This window comes from Zalophus californianus, chromosome 5 (genome assembly GCF_009762305.2).
Source record: "Zalophus californianus isolate mZalCal1 chromosome 5, mZalCal1.pri.v2, whole genome shotgun sequence".
Classification (NCBI taxonomy): domain Eukaryota; kingdom Metazoa; phylum Chordata; class Mammalia; order Carnivora; family Otariidae; genus Zalophus; species Zalophus californianus.
The window spans coordinates 121,782,111-121,801,158 of NC_045599.1; the positions used below are offsets into that span (position 1 = coordinate 121,782,111).

Below are 19,048 nucleotides of genomic sequence, written 5' to 3' on the forward strand. Positions count from 1 at the left end.
AGAGAGTGCACATGAGAGGGGGAGGGTCAGAGGGAGAAGCAGACTCCCCGCTGAGCAGGGAGGCCGATGTGGGACTCGATCCTGGGACTCCAGGATCACGACCTGAGCCGAAGGCAGTTGCTTAACCAACTGAGCCACCCAGGCGCCCCTCATTTGTCTTCTGCCTAAAGATTTTAAGGGGAGGAAATATTTTGGAGTGAGGTAATGTCATTTAGTCCTTAGAACAGAGATTCTCAAACTCTACAGTGCACTGGAGGGCTTGTTAAAACACGGATTGCTGGGTCTCATGCCCGGAGTTTCTGATCCAACAAGTCCCGGGCAGGGTCTGGAAACTGCCCTATCTAACGCGTTCCCAGGTAATACTGTTGCTGCTCGGTCCAGAGCCACACTGTGGGAAAGAGTCCTTGAGGACAGGGGTCAGCAAACTGTGGCCCACGGCCCAAATCTGGCCTGCCATCTGTTTTCCTTTCTTTTCTTCTTTTTTTTAACAAAGTTTCATTGGAATACAATCACACTCATTTACTTACATATTATCTATGGTGGCAAGAGTGGCAGAGGTGAGGGGTCGCAGCTCTGGGCTACGGAGGCCCCTTATAGAGGAGCTGTGCTAGTCCCTGGCCTAGAGCATAATCCTCAAAATCACACTTGGTCAGGTGCAAGTAATTTTTTAACCTGTTTTTGCCGGCAGTTTCACAAAAACTGTTAAAAGGATCAACATTCTAATTTTAAAAGCACACAAAGGGTTTAAGTAGTGATTCATTATTTGAATGACTCTCTTTTATAAAATTAGATGATATGTTTCCCTTCCTATGAATAAGTTTGCTTTTTGTTCTCTTTTGCTTCTTTATTAAAGACCTAATCTCTACTGACAGTAGTTTTTACTCACAAGTAATACAACTTGGATTTTTCCTAATGAGTACCTTCTGGGATTGCAAGTAGCAAAATACCCCTTGTTCCCAGACAGAGGCAGCTACCCCTCATTCTAGGCTAGAGCAACGGTGTCATTGCACAGGAAGGTACTTGTCTACCCCTGTGGGCAAGCAACAGTGACTTTAGGCAAAGTTTCCTTGCTTGGTCCGTCTAGCAGATGTGTTGGTGGAAGCGTGATGGTTGCAACATGCACTTACAGGTTACAGCCTCATAAGATAAATAGAAGCAGAAGCTTAGGAACATCATTTATTTGGGGAAGAATGCAAGAAGAAATGTGCAGCCTTTGAATAAAACATCCAAATCGTTAATGCTACTCATTAGTCCATTTCCCTTAGAAACAAAGCCACAGCCGTAATAACCAATAGTAGAATAATCTTTCTGTGGTCAGGAAATTAATCATCTTCCAGGAGACAGGCTGAACCATGTGGCCAAGTAATAACAAAAGTTGACAATCGAGCTTTTTTTTTCACCTCCCTCAAAATTTGTGACTTCGGTTCGCAGAGAATAACCTCCTAGTCAATTCTTTGCATTTTTCTTCCACTCAGTAAGGAAAAAGACTTATATTACTGCCCCCTAAGAAGGATAGGGGGCAGTAATATAAGTTTGCATTCTTTCAACAGAGTTATTAAGCCTTTGTAGAGATGTGTGAGGCAGAAATCTGCTAGTGGTGGTGCCACTCATGGGTCAGGAATGAAACTGCAAGGTAGCACACATTATAAAAATAGGGCTTTGTACAAGTTTCCCCCAGAACTGAGAGAATGGTGCACCTCAGGAAGCTGGGAAAGTGAAGGTTCTCACAGAGGAAATTCTATTTGAGTTGAGTCCTGAGAGAAGGGAAGACTGAAGGTGTGGAGCATAGAGGAAACAACCCGATAAAGACATGGTGGCATGAGCGAGAATATTATGTTCAAAGAATGGCAGATGGTTTTATTTTGTGAGGAGTAGGTTTTACAGGAGCAAATGGTGAGAGGTGAAGATGGTAAAGTGGGTTAAATCTAATACTCCACACTAAGAAGTGTGAAATCCATTTTATCTTGAAGATTTTAGTGAACCCCTACATGACAGTAGTTGTACTTTAATTACACATAACTGGGAAAATATATAATGACCCCTGGGTTACTAGGAATTGAGTAACATTTTTTTTATTTTATTATGTTATGTTAATCACCATACATTACATCATTAGTTTTTGATGTAGTGTTCCATGATTCATTGTTTGCGTATAACACCCAGTGCTCCATGCAGAACGTGCCCTCTTTAATACCCATCACCAGGCTAACCCATCCCCCCACCCCCTCCCCTCTAGAACCCTCACTTTGTTTCTCAGAGTCCATAGTTTGAGTAACACTTTTAAATGATTTGTAGTCAACTAGCCACCACAGCAAATCCCTGTATTTTCTGCGTATATGGAATACATTATTTCATCAGTTTATAGCCACTATAGGGTAAGTATATAGGTTTTTAATTTTTGCAGTAGTAGGCCATGCCATATCCAGTGGGGAGGAAGTTTCTAAGTAAAAATAAAAACAAACAAACAAAAAATCTTAATCAGTTTAGAGCAGCAATATGGAAGATGGATTAGAAGAGGGCCTGGTTAGAAAGTTGTGCTTGTAAGAGATCATAAATGCCAAGAACAAAGGCAGTGATGATGACAAAGGAAAGGAGAGAACTTTGAATGATGTTTAGAAGTAGAAATTGAGAGGAGCCGTGTGACTGAGTAGATCCAGGAGTGAAGGAATGAGAAGAATCCAGGACTACCCCGAGGTGTTTAGAGATATCGTTTGTGGCATCGATAATTTGTTGGTTTCTGTTTTAATTCTAGAATGAGAAGAAACTGTACTCAGTTGGGGAAGAAGTTGAAATCTCATGCTTTACTGGATTCACAACTATTGGATACCAGTACTTCAGATGTTTACCAGACAGGACCTGGAGGCTAGGAGATGTGGAATGCCAACGTGAGACGCGGGCAGACTTTTTGCATGACTGCTCTAAAGAATGAATGTGCCCCATATAACTAGAGCAAAATCCCACCCTCAGATCACTCCTTTGTACGATTTTTTCGTAACTCTGGTGAAAAGGTCTAGGTGAAGCAGAAAATAGGATTCATCTGGTAAAATTCAATTTCAAAATGTCTTCCTATTTCAGTTCTCATGCCCCTGTATCTTAGCTTCGTAGACAGAGGACTACAAAGCATGTGCTTACAAAGAAATCCCGAAAGTCAGCTAACTACATCGAATCTCAGACCTCTGCCTTGCCTAATGTCCAAATTCATGCAAATTGATGAGTCCCAGGAAGATGATACTTAGACTCTTTACGTAAATCCCAGAAATGGGATTTTATGTGAAATGCAGTTTTCTCCTTAGAGCGTGTTGTTCACATCCTTTACTGAGGAAGAGAGGAGAAGTTTGTAGGCTCCACACAGACCCATTTGTAGGCTACAGTAAAGTCCAAATAAGATTCCCAGAAGGCTCAAGTAGGGACCCCAAAGAGTTATTAGGGAGCCCCATGAAGCAGAAGTTGTGACCAGTGTCAATTAGGACGTCTGCTTCTGGTCATCCACATTGTGGTTGCTTGCTCTTGGAAACACATGCTAGGGAGAAGAGGGGAAAAAATATGTCTTGAAAGGAAAAAGTCCCAATAATGTAATGAAAGTGGGAAGATTCTGGAGTGATTTCCTTTGCATGGGAACCCTCAGATAATGGAACTAAAGGGAGTGTCACAGTGGAGGAGCCTCTCAGGCGAAGCCTGGGGATCCTCTACGTCCCCCACCCCCAGTTTTCTGATCAAAACATGGCATTAAAGTTCAACCATGCAGTAAGTCGCATTAAAATCACCTCTTGGGCTGCCTAAAGTCTGCTTATATATGTTGAGTATTCTGCTCCACTAAGCAAATCCAAAATGTTTCTCTGCCTCCAGAGACACAGTGCCTCAAGCCAGTTGTGCAGGAAGTTCTAACGATCTCACCATTTCAGAGATTATATGGAATTGGTGAATCCATTGAGCTAACCTGCCCCAAAGGCTTTGTTGTCACTGGGCCGTCAAGGTACACATGCAGTGAGGACTCCTGGACACCGCCCATTTCAAACTCACTCACCTGTGAAGAAGGTGAGTAGAATGCAGGATTCTGGGGTCTGCTAAGATGGTGCCCCTCAAGATTGGTGGCAGAGCATCCACAGTGGTGCTATTTCCTGAGTGGGAAGAGAGTTTTGGGAGGAGAGAGCAGAAGATTCCACTTTGGGCTGGGTTTTATATTTCAACCTGTGTCATGATGAGGTCAGACAGCAAATAAGAAGCTATTGGTCAGGTAAGTATCTTCAAACTTTAGAGAGTGAGGTCAATTTTCTTTTCTAATAAATGCTTCAATATTGGAATTTAACATCTAACAAAATGAGAATTTTTTAAAAAAATCTTAATTTATTTGATAGAGAAGGAGAGAAAGAGCGAGCACGAGCAAGGGGAGCAGCAGGCAGAGAGAGAGGGAGAAGTAGACTTCCACTGAGCAGGGATCCCCATGTAGGGCTTCATCCCAGGACCCTGGGATCATGACCTGAGCCAAAGGCAGACGCTTAACCAGCTGAGTCACCCAGGCGCCCTAATAAAATCAGAATTAATGATAAACTGAAAATGTGGTTAAAGTGGAGAGCCATAAAAAAGTAATGCATACTAGTTTTTAATTACCTAAGCATTTTGTTTTAACTTAAAATATAGAAATGCACGATTATTCACTCATTTTCCAATGTAGGACCAAGCTCTCATTTTCTAAAGGGTCTTCTATTTGAGTTCCACGACTTCTTCCTCAAATAAAACAAATGCATAATTCATCATCTATGTTATCCCATATCAGTTCCTCTAAAACAATGTTTTTTTAACTCCAGGTGGGGCACTTCTTTTAAAAATCACCTCTGCTTAGGTCCCATCCCGCGATTCTGATGTCATTGAGCTGGGGAGGGCCTGGTATTTGGTGTTTGTTTAAAATCTCTTCTAGCTAACCAGAATGCATGCAGAGTTGAGAACCATTGTTTTAAGAGAGGTAGAAACTTAAAGGCACTTTTGAAACAAATTGACTAGAGAAGGCTTTTAAATTTATATATATATATATATATATATATATATATAATATGTATATTTCATAATCTTTTACAGTAGTCTTATCCCCAGTTAAAGCAAAATTTTTGCAAATCACTTTTAATTGTTCAAAATTCTCAACTTTTTATAAAAACAACTCCTTCTTTCCTCCTTTATTTTATCGCTTTCCATAGTTAATCAATTTAAACAGTTACAGTAACAACCAGCATATATAGATTAGGAGACACAAGCACTGATAAACCTGTAGCTCCGCTGGTGGGGGCAGAAACGTGAGGCTGTAAAAGAGAGTGTTGCCAAAAGAGATTGCAAGAGCCTCTTGGTCTCTTCTTGGTCTCTTGGTCTCAACGCAAGTAAGAATTCAAGGACAGACCAGACAGAGCGGATGAGCGGTGTGGGCAAGTTTATTAAAGTGAAAGTCCGCTCTCAGAGAAAGAACGGGCAGACTCCAGCGAGCAACTGCCCTGGATTTCTTCTGTTTACAAGCTTCTATTGTATTTTGAGTAATTGGAGGAGGAATATTCATTGCGGTAGGTGGGATCTTTCTGGGTGGCAGCCTGCTTTTTCCAGGAATCCAGGTACCACCCCTTTCCTTTCCTTATTTGGATTGATCAGAACTGTCACGGTGATTTTAAGGGCCAAGATCTTTCAAAACTGCAATGTAAATGGTATAATGAGGGTAAAGTCATCTGAAGATACCGCACACCCTCAGCTTGCTGTTGTCCTAGGATTTCCTCACCGCACCAAGTGGCCTCACTCCCCTTTGATGCCCAACAGGTGCCTTTCTGCTCCATCCCTGTCCTGCTCATTACTGTCTAACTGCCTACTCTAACCAGAGGAGCCCACAAACCTGGAAGGTCAACATCAGGCAACTGCCATAGAGAGGCTGGAGAAAACAGTCTGGCGAGTCAGTAACTTGGAAGACAGTTAAGGGCTTCCACTAATTCATATCTTCCAACTTTTTCAGCATGCTTTTTCAAGGCAGGTCTCATTTTTATTGAGAGAATCCTGGGAGATGTATCTGAGATCAGATATGATTAGGCCCATTTTGCTTCTGCAAAAGCAGAAGGTATAGAGAGTCTCAGTTAAACCCAAGGTCGGGCAGTTTGGGCCAACGAGAACACTGAGCAACAGCTGTACTCCTTCCCCAAGTTCACTGCCATCTGGCCTTCCATACCCTCTTCTAGGCTATCATAATGCATGAAAAAAAAGGGAAAAATTAACCTATTAAAATAACCTTAAAACTCTTGATAAAGAGATATCATGGAAATTTGTGAGAACTTCAAGTTGATAATTGTGGCTGGATTTCACTTGACTCCTGATCATACATTCCAGGGGGAACCACAGGCTTCAGACAGTTAACATCCTCTGGACATCTTAGGTAGTATCTTCTCTATACAAATAAACAGCACTGTCCACACACAAACACACACACACACACACACACACACACACACACACACACACACACACCCATGATTGTGTTTGGAGAAGAAATTGAAATTATAATCCAATCTGAGAGAGAATGAAATGTTCTATATCCAGATAAAGTAAATAAACATCCTATCTCATATATTTTCTCTCCAACAACATTGGCAAAAAGATTAGTGAGGGGAGTCAGAAAGAGAGAAAATCATCAATAAAACTGAACACTCTTTCCTCTCAATGTGTGGGGGGCTGTGAGACAAAGAGGCTTTCAGGCCATCCTTAGGAAAAGATTTTTAATTATTTCAACGTGAAAAGGGTCGGGCTTCCTGAGGAGATGAGATGGTGCATGCCTCTACGGTTACTTTTTCCTCCTCCGAGAAATTGACACCTCCCGAAGATCCCCTTGGCCCCAGCACTCCAAAGATCACAGTGTTCTCATTTCCATGTCCTTCACTAACTGTGCTGGGTGGTATGGGGAGCTGACAGCCGGTTCTGACTTCCACCTGACACATTGAGGGGGCAGACTCCTTGCATGTGATCATTGACAACTTCCGATCAGTAGTGCCAAGTGTTTGAAAGTTGATTCTCTTTGGAAACAATGTACAGCTCGGGGTCCTTCCCTGACCTAAGTGTGGATTTATTTCCGAAGCGCAAAGAGGTATAGTTCTACAACAAAGAAAAATAAGTCCATGTCAATGGAAAAGCTTAGTATCTGAGGCCTTCTCAGCAGCTGTAGGTCTCCATGTTCAGGAAAGTTATGGGCCAGATTTCACCAGAAGGCATAAGGTTCCTGACAGAGAATGAGAGTAGGAAATGCTATGGAATTCATTGCTATGAAGAAAACCTACCAATTTTTAAAATCATTATTTTTGCCTCTAACATAAACCTCCTTCCCCTCATCAAACCTTCTGCCTGGTAGGCTAAAAGGAGCGACCGTGAGCTTGGTCTCCTGCTCAGCCATTTAATGTGGCAGAATATCTAGCTATAGCTGCCTACTGCCAACCTTCCACGATTACTTGCTTCCGGAAGCCCATTGTGATTCTGTGGATTAGTCAAATTCAGTCCTAGGAAGTTTGTTTCATGCAACAGGCTCAGGAAGTCAACTCTAGGTCCAATTCAACCCGTCTAAAGGTCCTCTGGATGGATCTTCATGTAAGCCAAGACAACCAAGATTTCCCCTTCCATATAATATACCCAAGCGTTACTCCCTCTACTTTAATCCCCGTTGCTCACATACACACTGTTGAGTTGCTTGTCTTAGATCAAGCCTCACTTCCTCGTGGATCTTTCCTCGTATTTCTCAGTTGGGGTCTTTTGTTATATGGTCTCTGGAACCATGTTCCCTTTCTTCAAAATACCTATCACGGCCTTTATGTATAAACCCATTACTATGATTATTTGATTGATGTGTGTTTTCAAAATGTCCTTTACATTCGTGCAAAAAAAAAGGGACCACTGTTGTTTTCATTCTTTTTATGTTTTTTTCCCCATCATAATATACTAGTGCCTAGAATATCATGCAGAGATAAACAGGAGCTGCATTTCTCCCTGGATTCTTCTTGTAAGAAAATCTGACTTTCGAGGCATTACCCCAAAAGAACAATTTTCACCATTGTTACTGACATCTATACTGCTACAAGTAATGGATATTATTTTGATCCTCATCTTTGACCTCCTTAGGAACATCCAACAGTGTTGACCTTCCTCTTCCTATTCTTTCTGTGGCTCCCAATATACAACATCATCTTGTTTAGCTTCTACCTCTCTGGCTGTTGCTCTCTGTTCCTTCTGCCTGTGCCTGGACATCAAATGTTGGAGTTCCTCAGGATCATCTGTCCCCTCACCTTATGCTACATTTTCCTGCTGGGGAATCTCACCCACACCCATGGCTTCAAGGATTCCCCAAAGAATAATAACAAATTTAATTCATTAGCACAGACTTCTCCACTGAGCTTAAACCCAAATAGCCACATTTTTATGTATCTGTTTTGATCTAGTTTGTTTGAGTGTCTTAAAGATACCATAAATTGGGGCGCCTGGGTGGCTCAGTTGGTTGAGCAACTGCCTTCGGCTCAGGTTGTGATCCCGGAGTCCCAGGATCGAGTCCTGCATCGGGCTCCCTGCTCGGCAGGAAGTCTGCTTCTCCCTCTGACCCTACCCCCTCTTGGGCTCTCTCTCTCTCTCTCTCTCAAATAAATAAATAAAATCTTAAAAAAAAAAGATACCATAAATTTAGGAATGCCTGGGTGGCTCAGTTGGTTAAGCTCTGCCTTCAGCTCAGGTCATGATCCCGGGGTCCTGGGATCGAGTCCCACATCGGGCTCCTTTCATAGCAAGGAGCCTACTTCTCCCTCTACCTGATACTCCCCCTGTTTGTGCGCTCTGTCTCTCAAATAAATTAATTAATTAAATAAATAAAATCTTTTTTAAAAAGAAATGAAAGATACCATAAATTTAACATAGGCAGAGAACTCTTGAGTCATTACCCTCGCCTCCCTAAAACTAAGCATCTTATAATATTTTCTATTTCAGTTAAGGCACCAAAGTCTATTGTCTAATGCAAGCCAGAAACCTAAGAATCATACTTTGCAGCTCTCACAGCTTACCCACAAGATGCAATTTCAACCATTTAACCTGCTAAGTATGTCACAGGCTTATTGACTTCTCTCCATTTCCAACTCAACATTTTGGTCCAAATTACCATCCTCTTTCACCTGAACTGCTATAATCATCTCATAGCTTGTCTCCCTATAGGTTTCTTGGCCACCGTGCCTCTTCAACAAATCCATTCTCCACACAGAAGCCAGAATTCATTTCTTTTTCAGAATCCAGACCTGATTTTGTCCTATGACCCCCTGTTTAAAACCCACCAAAGACTTTTCATTGTTTATAAAATAAAGGCAGAAATCTCTCAGAAGCACTGTAAGCCCCGCACCACCTGACACACACTCCCCTCTCTGGCCTCATCGTGTTCCTGCTCTTGTTTTTCTGCACTTAAACCACACGGGCCTTCTCGCAGTTCCAGGAAAATCACATGCTGCCTCTCTTTCGAACTTCCATGCCTGATGGTCCCTCTGCTGCAAACACTTTCCCTTTCTTCTTTCCATTTTCCCAGTCCTAACCTTCCTCGCGACGTCAGTTTTCTTGATTATATGCTTTCTGTCTAATCACACGAATAACATGAGCAATTCTATTTGTATGCGTGTGTTTGATTAATGTCACTCTGCCCTCACAAAACTCTAAGCTCTGTGAGCACAGAATCTGGGTGAAATTTTACTCAATCCACTCTTTCCAGAACCTAACACAGTGCTGCGAGTATCTTAGTCACCCAGTAAATATTTGAAGAACAAATGAACAGAAATTTCACCAATTCCATTCTCTTCAGTTCTCTGAACTTAACAGCAATTTTAGGTCGGAAAATGACAGCTCATGAGAGCTAGAAAGGACCTTTCAGATGGAATATTTCATGACAACATATTTGGAAAAGGCAAAATGAATGCCCTGACTGCAGGTGATAAGTGAAAATTTTTCACCACTGCCTTCCCTCCTAAGTCCAAACTTGCCACTTGGAATCCATGCTGCGCACTCTTCTTTACCCCTCTTCTTTTGTTTCAGATGTTTTGACAAAATTAAAGGGCCGTTGTCAACCAGGACAAAAACAGTTGGGATCTGAATGCATTTGCATGTCTCCAGAAGAAGACTGTAGGTGAGAGATACTCTATGGACTGTATTTGGAAAATGGGAAAACCAGTCTAGTGTAACCAGCTTGATAGAGGAGCTGAGCTTCTTGAAGCACAAACACGAAACATATTAATTTTTCACATAACTGATACCCCCTGTGCTGTGTTGATTTCTTCCCCACGGGGTAGCAAGCTTTCTTAATTATCTCTCAGCCCCCATTCCCTAAGTTTGCATGGCATTTGTTTATTAAGACACTTTCAGTTTTGTTTATGAAGACTTATTCCTGTCCTTAATGGGTTTCAGACTCAATTATCTCAAAGCCTTCCTCTTCCCCCTATGCACAGGGCAAGGTTATGACTCCAAAAGCTTAGAATAGAGACAGTGGTATGAGCACAGACTTCACACATATACACACCCCTTTGTCAGTGTATTTTTTCCTGCTGGGGTAGAGAGAATGATGCAGGAAAATGGTACATCCCCCTGTGACTGCCATGACTAGACAGCTATCTCCTTTTTGTTGTTATAACTGCCTTATCTTTTTTTTAAGTGATCTCTGCACCCAATGTGGGGCTCGAACTCACAACCCCGAAATCAAGAGTCACATGTTCTTCTGACTGAGCCAGCCAGGCGCCCCTAACTGCATTTTCTTTATGTGAACAAACTGAGGACAGTCAAGGGTGCTTCTTAATTTAAGGGCTACTTTCAGTTGAATTTAATTCAAAACAGTGTTAGCTGAAGATAAAATTTTATTTCTCTATCTCACAAAATAAATGCAGAGGTAGGCAATCTAGGGCTAGTATGGCGACTCTCTCATTGCAGGTAGGACTGAGGCTCATTCCTGCTCTTGTTCGACCGTCCTTAGTTATTTCATGGTCCAAGATTGCTCTGCAGGAGCAAGAAGGGAGAAGACCAAAAATGGACATTTTCCCTCTTTTTAAGGCGAATTCTTGGAAGACCCATCACTCACTTCCATCTCATTAACCTTTGCTTATCCATAAGGCCACATGTACTTTCAAGGGAGGCTATGAAGTGCAGCTCTTTGGCTGGATGCATAGGCCCTATGAATAAAGTTAGAGTCGTATGACTGAGGAGGAGAAAGACTGAACATTGGGAGAGGAAGACAACAGACTGTGCCCAGTTGTTATCCTTCACGTTTAACACTAAGTAGCTCTCATGTTCCTCTGTGCTGCAGGTGGACAAACACTTATAAGGACTTCTTATTTATTTAGGAAAACTCTAGGGTATTTTTCTGTATAATTCCACAAATATAATTCAGCATAAAGGTGGTCCTCTCTACACCCCTCAGTCTTCACCAGAAGTGGTCCACCGTGAAGCTTCTTGCTGCTGGAGTCTCCTCATCCAACAGATGGCCCTCTGGGGAATACGTGCAACACTCCTAGTGCCCATTTAACGCAGAGGGAACTTCCGTCTTTATCTTTGCAATACCAAGTTTTGAGAATGCAGACTGTCCTCTGGAACTGAGTTTCAGCTCTTCCCTACCTCTCTAGCCTCTTTCTGTAGTCCTCAGTTCTCCTTTACACAGCAATGAAGGTGTTTGTGAGAAGCATCTGGCCCCACAGCTTAAGTTCTCTGCACATAGAGAGAGACCTTTACTTCCTGGAGATAAATTTACACACTGATGCCCTGATTGTGAACTCTAAAACTGACATCTGAGAAGAAACTCAAATTTAGAATAATCAAGGACCTTTTATCCTCTCAGCAAAAGAAGGACTGTGGCCGCTGGTTACCTCTTGGGAGCAGGACCCATCATCTACTTAGGGAGATTAAGCAAGTTACCCAGGGAATGACATAAAAGCTCATGCATGCAGTCGATCACAGTACATTTGCAAAGCTATGTAATGATATAAGACTCTAGTGTTGCAATTACTGAGTATTATAGAGTTCTGAGGCAGTCCAGACTACACGGACCAGTTTGACCAGGGTTAGCTTCAAAGTGTAGCCGGGAATTGAACTGGACACACATAGGCAGAGAAGAAAGACAATGCAAAGATGACTGAGTAGAGCATGGGATGCCAGCAAAGGAGAAGTAATCTTATAATTTTTAAAAATGATCAATACAATTGTCGGGTGATAGAGATTAGGAAGGAAAGAGAAATGATTCTAGAAAGGAAAGTTAACTGGAGTCGAATTGTGGAGGATCTTGATTACCAGAATTTTAGAATTCAGACTTTGATTCGAAGACAATTGGGAGTAACACCAAGATTAAGATGAAATTTTAGAAAGATGAATCGCAGAGCATATAAAATGAGATGAAGAACTGAAAGAAGAGAAGCTGGGGGCAGGGGGGAGGGGGGGAAGAAAACTGGGTGGTAAGTTTACATATTCTATTGACTGCCTGCCATCTCTTTTTTTCTAGTCTTCATGTATAAATGTTTGCTTTTCTCCCTTGGGCAGCCATTATTCAGAAGATCTCTGTGTGTTTGATACAGACACCAGCCATTACTTTACTTCATCTGCTTGTAAGTTTTTGGCAGAGAAATGTTTAAATAATCAGCAACTCCATTTTCTACATATTGGCTCCTGCCAAGATGGTCCACAGCTAGAATGGGGTCTTGAAAGGAGGAAACTTTCATCCAATAGCACAAAGAAAGAATCCTGTGGCTATGACACCTGCTATGACTGGGAAAAATGTTCAGGTAAGCTCCAGTGGTGACCACATACTGGAAATGCTCACACATAACCTTCATCGCAACTAGTTCATCTTATTTGCATTTATACTCTTTCTCAAAACAAAACAAAACAAAAACCTTTTCTTAATCAAAAATAATTCCTTTACATTGTAAAAAATTTTATTAATTTATTTAAATAGAAAGAAAAAAAACCATAACCCACCCACTGTTAGAAATAACTACTTTCATAATTTTAGGGTGAATCTTCCTAATTATTTTTCAATGCATATACAATCAGTACTAGCCTTAGACTCCAGTAGAAAATCATCTGTCCCAGTCTCGTGCTTCAGGCACCATTCCCCACCCCCAGCTTTGGAGGGCCTTCATCAGAATTGTCTAAGTTTTCCTCTGGCATTTGGGACTGGCTAGGACAATGTAGCTAGAGTGCCCTGAGCCTAGATTGAATTCCTCATGGATACTAATTGCCAGAAGCATTTTCTTCAAAGTTTTTTAAGTCCTCTTGCAGTGCCCGGGACTAGCCAAGGCTGGCAGTGTTAATCAGGTAGGATACTCTGAGCCCAGACTGGGGTTTCTCATGGGCTCAGGCACTGTTTCTCCTTTGCAGAACATTCTCTGACCTTCTACTCCTTCTCTCTCACCATGCATGGGGTCAACCAACTGCTCCAAAGAGCTCCCGGTCTCATGCCTGTAGAGTCATCCATGGCTCAGAGCTAGACCCTCATTTCCAGAAAGCAGCCTGGTGAGCGACCAGCCAGCAGGGTATTCTTTGCCAAGATTGCCTGAGATTGGACTGCTAGTATGGTGCTGACACTAATTCAGAGTGACTGTAATTGTTTATATAGAGAGGCATCTCATTAAAAAAAAAAATTCCCAAGGTCTTATATATCTCAGGGGTGGCCCTGATTATATTACAGTTTTTTTTAAAAAAGTATCATCCTTTACATCTTATTTTACATATTGCTGTTTTCACTTAATATATCGTGAAACTATTTTCATGTCATTATATATTACTCTGCTACATAATTTTCAATGTCTGCCAAAGCCTATTGAACATTCTGTAATTTATTTCACTAATCTTCTGTTAAGTGTTTAGATTTTTCCCAATATTTTGCTATTACAAACAGTGCTGTAATAGACAAATCTATCACACATAAATCTTTAAGATTATTTCCTTAGGATATACCTTAGAACATGAAATTTCTAGGTAAATATTATTTCCAAATATAAAGTCTTTGTTGGTACTGTGTATCAACTTGCTTTCCAGAAATGTTTTTGCCATATTATATTTCCTGTCTACAGTGTATAATTAAGACTGCCTTCCATACTTTCACCAATGCTTGGAGTCATTACTCCTTTATTTCTCTGTCAATTTGATACTCAGGAATTGGCATTACATTTCTATTTTCTGTAAGTTGCCCAATTCTGATCAGTATCAAATCATCTTATAGCTAAACTCTACTACTCATTTTTCATTGCCAGACCAACACCATCACCCAACTGACATGTCTCTTAGAAATAATATTTGTGGTAGAAAAGAGCTGAAAGTATTATGGAATATCATTTTGTATTTAAAATATAAACTTTTTCTTTGAAAATTGTAGTGTAGGAACATTATTGTCAAAAATGCACACAGAAGATAAAAGGAAACAGAATGAAATGGTCCTTGTCTGTGCTAGAATAGGTAGATCAGGTATTTGGAGATGTATGTAGTGTTAGTTTCCATCCTTCCATATTTATCATGGAGAAAAGATCTTCATGGAACCTTCTATAGCAAAGAATTTTTTTGCTCTTTTTCCACAGGTTATTCTTTTCAGATCTGAGTAGCAAATAATTTCTGGCTTACAATTTCATCAAAATCTGCCTGTACTATTAGCTCTTTGCTGTACATATATCTAAATCCTACAGTCTCCAGGAGTCTAAGTTTGTCTTAAAAAAGAACACTGAAAAGTTTGAATATTTAATCAATATTGCTCAAGTTAGCAGAATGTCTTGGGGTAGTCAAACTAAAACGTGAACATTTTGTAATAAGAGATTTAAGTCATTTAAAAGATTCTTTGATCCTGCACACAATCAGAATACTGAAAGCATTTTTCCCCCTAAAGGTATGGTCTGCCTGGGCCAGTCTTCTCTAATTGGTGAGCAAAAGTCAATATCACAGAGAAGTCTGTTCAGTAGCACAATAGAAGAGCATCAATGTACAAATCACAGCATTTATGAAGAAAGAGAAAGCTAAAAATGTATTTTGTACCCAACCCACTCATGGCAAGTTGGGATATTATTAATTTTGAGTTGAATTGAAGGTCACCTTGGTTAAACTGTGTTCTTGATTACATTGTGTACTTTGCTACTCTTTTCCTTCTCTATCTAAAATGAAATAAGAAAGAGTTTAAAATGGAACTTCAAAATAACATAAAGTTCACTTTTCAAAAGTTAGAACACGAGTGGCTTCTTTTTTTTTTTTTTTAAAGATTTTACGTATTTATTTGACAGAGAGAGAGAGACAGTGAGAGAGGGAACACAAGCACGAACACGGATGGCTTCTTAAGGAGCCTATTTTTATGGACACTGAATGCTTTGCCTAAATTTCAAAACTATCCACCATCAACTAATAGAAGGGGGAAATTTATTCAGCACACATCCATTTAGTATCCAAGATGTGGAAGTCAATGTACAAGGTATGATGAAGATTCTGAAGATAAAGGAGCTTTGTACCTTCAAATTGTTCATAGTAACTGAAGGAGTAACTTTTCATGATAATTGCATGAATAACTTTAATACAAGCCAGTATGTAATAAGAACTGTGAGAGAGATAAAAATCTTCTGGCCTGGAAGGGTTTCATAAGGATGGTAGCATGAGAATTGAGTGCTGAAGGATGCATTAGTAGAGGTGGTGGGAAGGGCCTTTTGGTGCTGGTAGTCTAAAAATAATCTTGCTAAGAGCATTTAAGCCATAACCATCCTAAAAGAATGGTGACCATGCCCTTTCCAAAAGCTCAGGGAATGGACATCCTCTCCAGAGGTGGAACAATCTTTTGTCATTCACTAAACCCTATTGTTTACAACAATGAGCAAGACCTTCCACTACTAGCATCTTCTCTAGCTGTTGACAGAGGGCTTAACAAGGGAATGCATGCTCTTTCATGAAATGTTTTCTACCAAAGACAGGAAGTCTACGTGCCTATGAGTATCTCCCCACTTCTTTTCCCTGTTTTCTCCCATTGGTTGAGATACATGGGAAAGAACTGATATCTGCCTAAAGAAGCTACTTCTTAATGACATCATTGCGGATTCTCAGTCTGACTCAGATATTTTGGCAACATGAATTATCCCAGATCTATCAGTACATTTCTTTTTGAATACTTACACCTATATCCCAAATTCAGAATTGAAATCAATTGATGAGGTGCGTGGGTGGCTCAGTCAGTTAAGCAACTGCCTTCGGCTCAGGTCATGATCCTGGAGTCCTGGGATCGAGTCCCGCATCGGGCTCCCTGCTCGGCGGGGTGTCTGCTTCTCCCTCTGACCCTCCCCGCTCTCATGCTCTCTCTTTCTCTCATTCTCTCTCTCTCAAATAATAAAATCTTTTTAAAAAAAAAAAATCAATTGATGAAGCTGAATTAATTGAGCACCTCTTTAGGAGGTAAATGGGACATAGAGCTGAATGAGCTCTCAAACAAACCACTTATAACTGTCTTGAGAGAAAGACATATATGAAAAGCTAACTAACAAGAACGTATAAAACTGTCAGATATAGTACTAACAAATTTACACTATTAAAGTTTAATTGAAACTTTAGTTAAAGTTTAGTTGGTATGAGGATAAGTGGCTATGAAGTGCTTCGTGGAGGACGTGAGACCTATGGAAACAAGACGTGTGGGGGAAAGTAGGAGGGAGCACATCAGCGCAGCAAAAGAAGCGGCCAGCATGGGTAAGAGGACAAAAGCTCGAACATCCTTGAGGTCTTGCTTGGGAAGCAGAGAGGGGCTTACTCTACCTGGAATGGAGAAAGCAGAAAACACAATATGGCAAAGGGATTTTGAGGTCAAACTGTAGAGAACCTTGACCTTTGATTAAAATGTGTATGTGTATAAATGAGTCCATATCCCTTTACTCAAAATTTATTTAATATTCTTGGCTTTGGTAAGTTTATCTCAAGGAATCATTTTAAAATGATTTCATGAATTCAAGATTTATATGAATTATGAAGTGACTGGGTGGTTTTGAAACCAGGCCTCATAAAAGAGTCACCCACCCAGAAATATTCTAGAAAGAAATCAGTAACTGTGGTGTAGAGTTATGTTAAAGAATTAAGGCCTATGAGTCATTTATGATCTAAAACCTGCCTCTACCACTTACTAGTTGTGGAACCATGAGCTCATCACTAAAGCTCACTAATAAGCACATGTGTAGAATGAGCATGATAACATAGAGTTCGTATGTTTGTTGTGAGGATTAAATGAAATAAAGCACATAAAGCACTTGGCTTATTATGTGGCTTCATAGCACCTTCTCAAAAGAAGGTAACTAAATGTTCTCGGGTGGTGCCAATGAGAAATAACAGCAAGAACAGACAGAAGACATTGCAGAAACGGATTGACGGGATGTAGTGACTGATTGGCTGTGGGCAGTGAGTAAGAGGGAGGTGTCAGAGACAGCCCAACTGCTGAATCTTACTGGCTTACCCGTGCATTCTAGTATCTTCCATCCAGATGACTCCACTCGACCACAGTTGGATCTTTTGGGTCATTGCCTTTTTTCCAGATTTCTAATACATTGCCACCAAAGTGCCTGCTGCTCTGGGGACAAACTAGGTAAAATCAAACCCCGAGGTACTGTGGTGAGTTACACTGCCTCCCTCTCGTTTCAGCCTCTGTTTCCAAATGTGTCTGCCTGTTGCCTCCCCAGTGCTCCAAGGGTGGAAGCCAACTCTACTGCGTCAAGATGGGATCGAGTAAGAAAACAGTGAACATCTGTGAAGTAGGAGCTATACGATGTGCCAACAGGAAAGTGGAAATACTGTATCCTGGGAGGTGTTCAGCCTAAAACAATTACTGATAAACAGATTTACTGTTTATACAGTACATAAACAATATACATATTATTACATAGTACATAGTACATAAACAATATACATATATACAGTACATAAACAATATACATATGTGTACATATACAAAAATAATTCCTACAAAAGGGCCATCCTCCTATAAACAGCAGACTGGTGTGCCCAGAGGTTAGACATAAATTCTTTTGTGTTACTTTCATGTAATTTTTCACTCTGCCTCTCCTGCCTTAGCCTTTCCTATCCAGTTCCAACCCATGATATTCTGTAGTGTACACCCAGGTAATAACTCTTTCACATCAATCCGGTAAATTCTTCTGTTCACATTGCTCTAAAATGATGGGACTTCTGAGGACCTTATGAATCCTATAGTATTAAGCATTCTCACAAATAGAATTAAGAACAAAAACCATAATTGTCTTCAATTAATCAATAAACAGAAACCTACAACAACTTGTAAAACACATTCTTGAAACCCATCCTTTCTTCATGCACTCATTCAACAGATAATTCTGAATGTCTACAATGTGCCAAGTACTGTTTAAGATGCTGGGGAATTAGCAGTGAATAAAAAGACAAAATCCTTTGCCTTCATGAAGCCCACATCCACGGGGAGGAAGACATTTAAAAAATAAAATAAGCGTATAAAATATATAGTATGTTTGATGATGATAATTGCTATGGAGAAAATAAGGCAAGGAGAGCTGAGTCTCGTCATCTTACGCCAGGAATCCCTTCATAGTAATAAACATCACAGTAAGGATGATTGGAAACAAGTAGAAATTGCCGCGCTTAAGGCAGTTACTAAACTTCTGGAGTTCCATACTCTTAGGAAAAGAGATTCTCCTTGCCTCAGCTAAAGCATATCCCAAAGCTTTTGAGCTGAAGTATGTGATGGATGGAAAGTAAAATCATCAGAAAATTGTGAAGGAATAATTTTTAAATTAAATTATGTCTTCTGTGTTAGGCCATACCAAGTAGACACTCGTTTCTTAGAGAGGCTAGGGTGTCATTTTATCGGTGAAGAGGAGCGTCTCTGGAACAGCAGTTCTCAATACTGATGTACATCAGACTCACCTGGACTGCTTGCTAATTAATACACATGTCTGCAAGCCGCCCCCAGTTTCTAGTTCAGTAGGTCTGGGGCGGGGCCTGAGAATTTCTAACAACTTTCCAGGTAGTACTGATCATCAGGAGTGTCACATTTTGAAAA

General features: G+C 40.6%; 1 protein-coding gene across 1 annotated transcript in view; it reads left to right on the plus strand.

The window, feature by feature from the left end:
* The window catches only part of C6 (complement C6), a 60,905-nt gene extending 42,416 nt beyond the window's left edge, over positions 1-18,489 (plus strand). Inside the window, exons 14-18 of the mRNA XM_027605673.1 lie at positions 2,753-2,885; positions 3,847-4,035; positions 10,057-10,147; positions 12,538-12,779; positions 17,641-18,489. Of these exons, the coding sequence (XP_027461474.1) occupies positions 2,753-2,885; positions 3,847-4,035; positions 10,057-10,147; positions 12,538-12,779; positions 17,641-17,816 (831 nt within the window). The 3' untranslated portion in view covers positions 17,817-18,489. The remainder of the gene's footprint in view (positions 1-2,752; positions 2,886-3,846; positions 4,036-10,056; positions 10,148-12,537; positions 12,780-17,640) is intronic.
* The last annotated feature ends 559 nt before the right edge of the window (positions 18,490-19,048 follow it).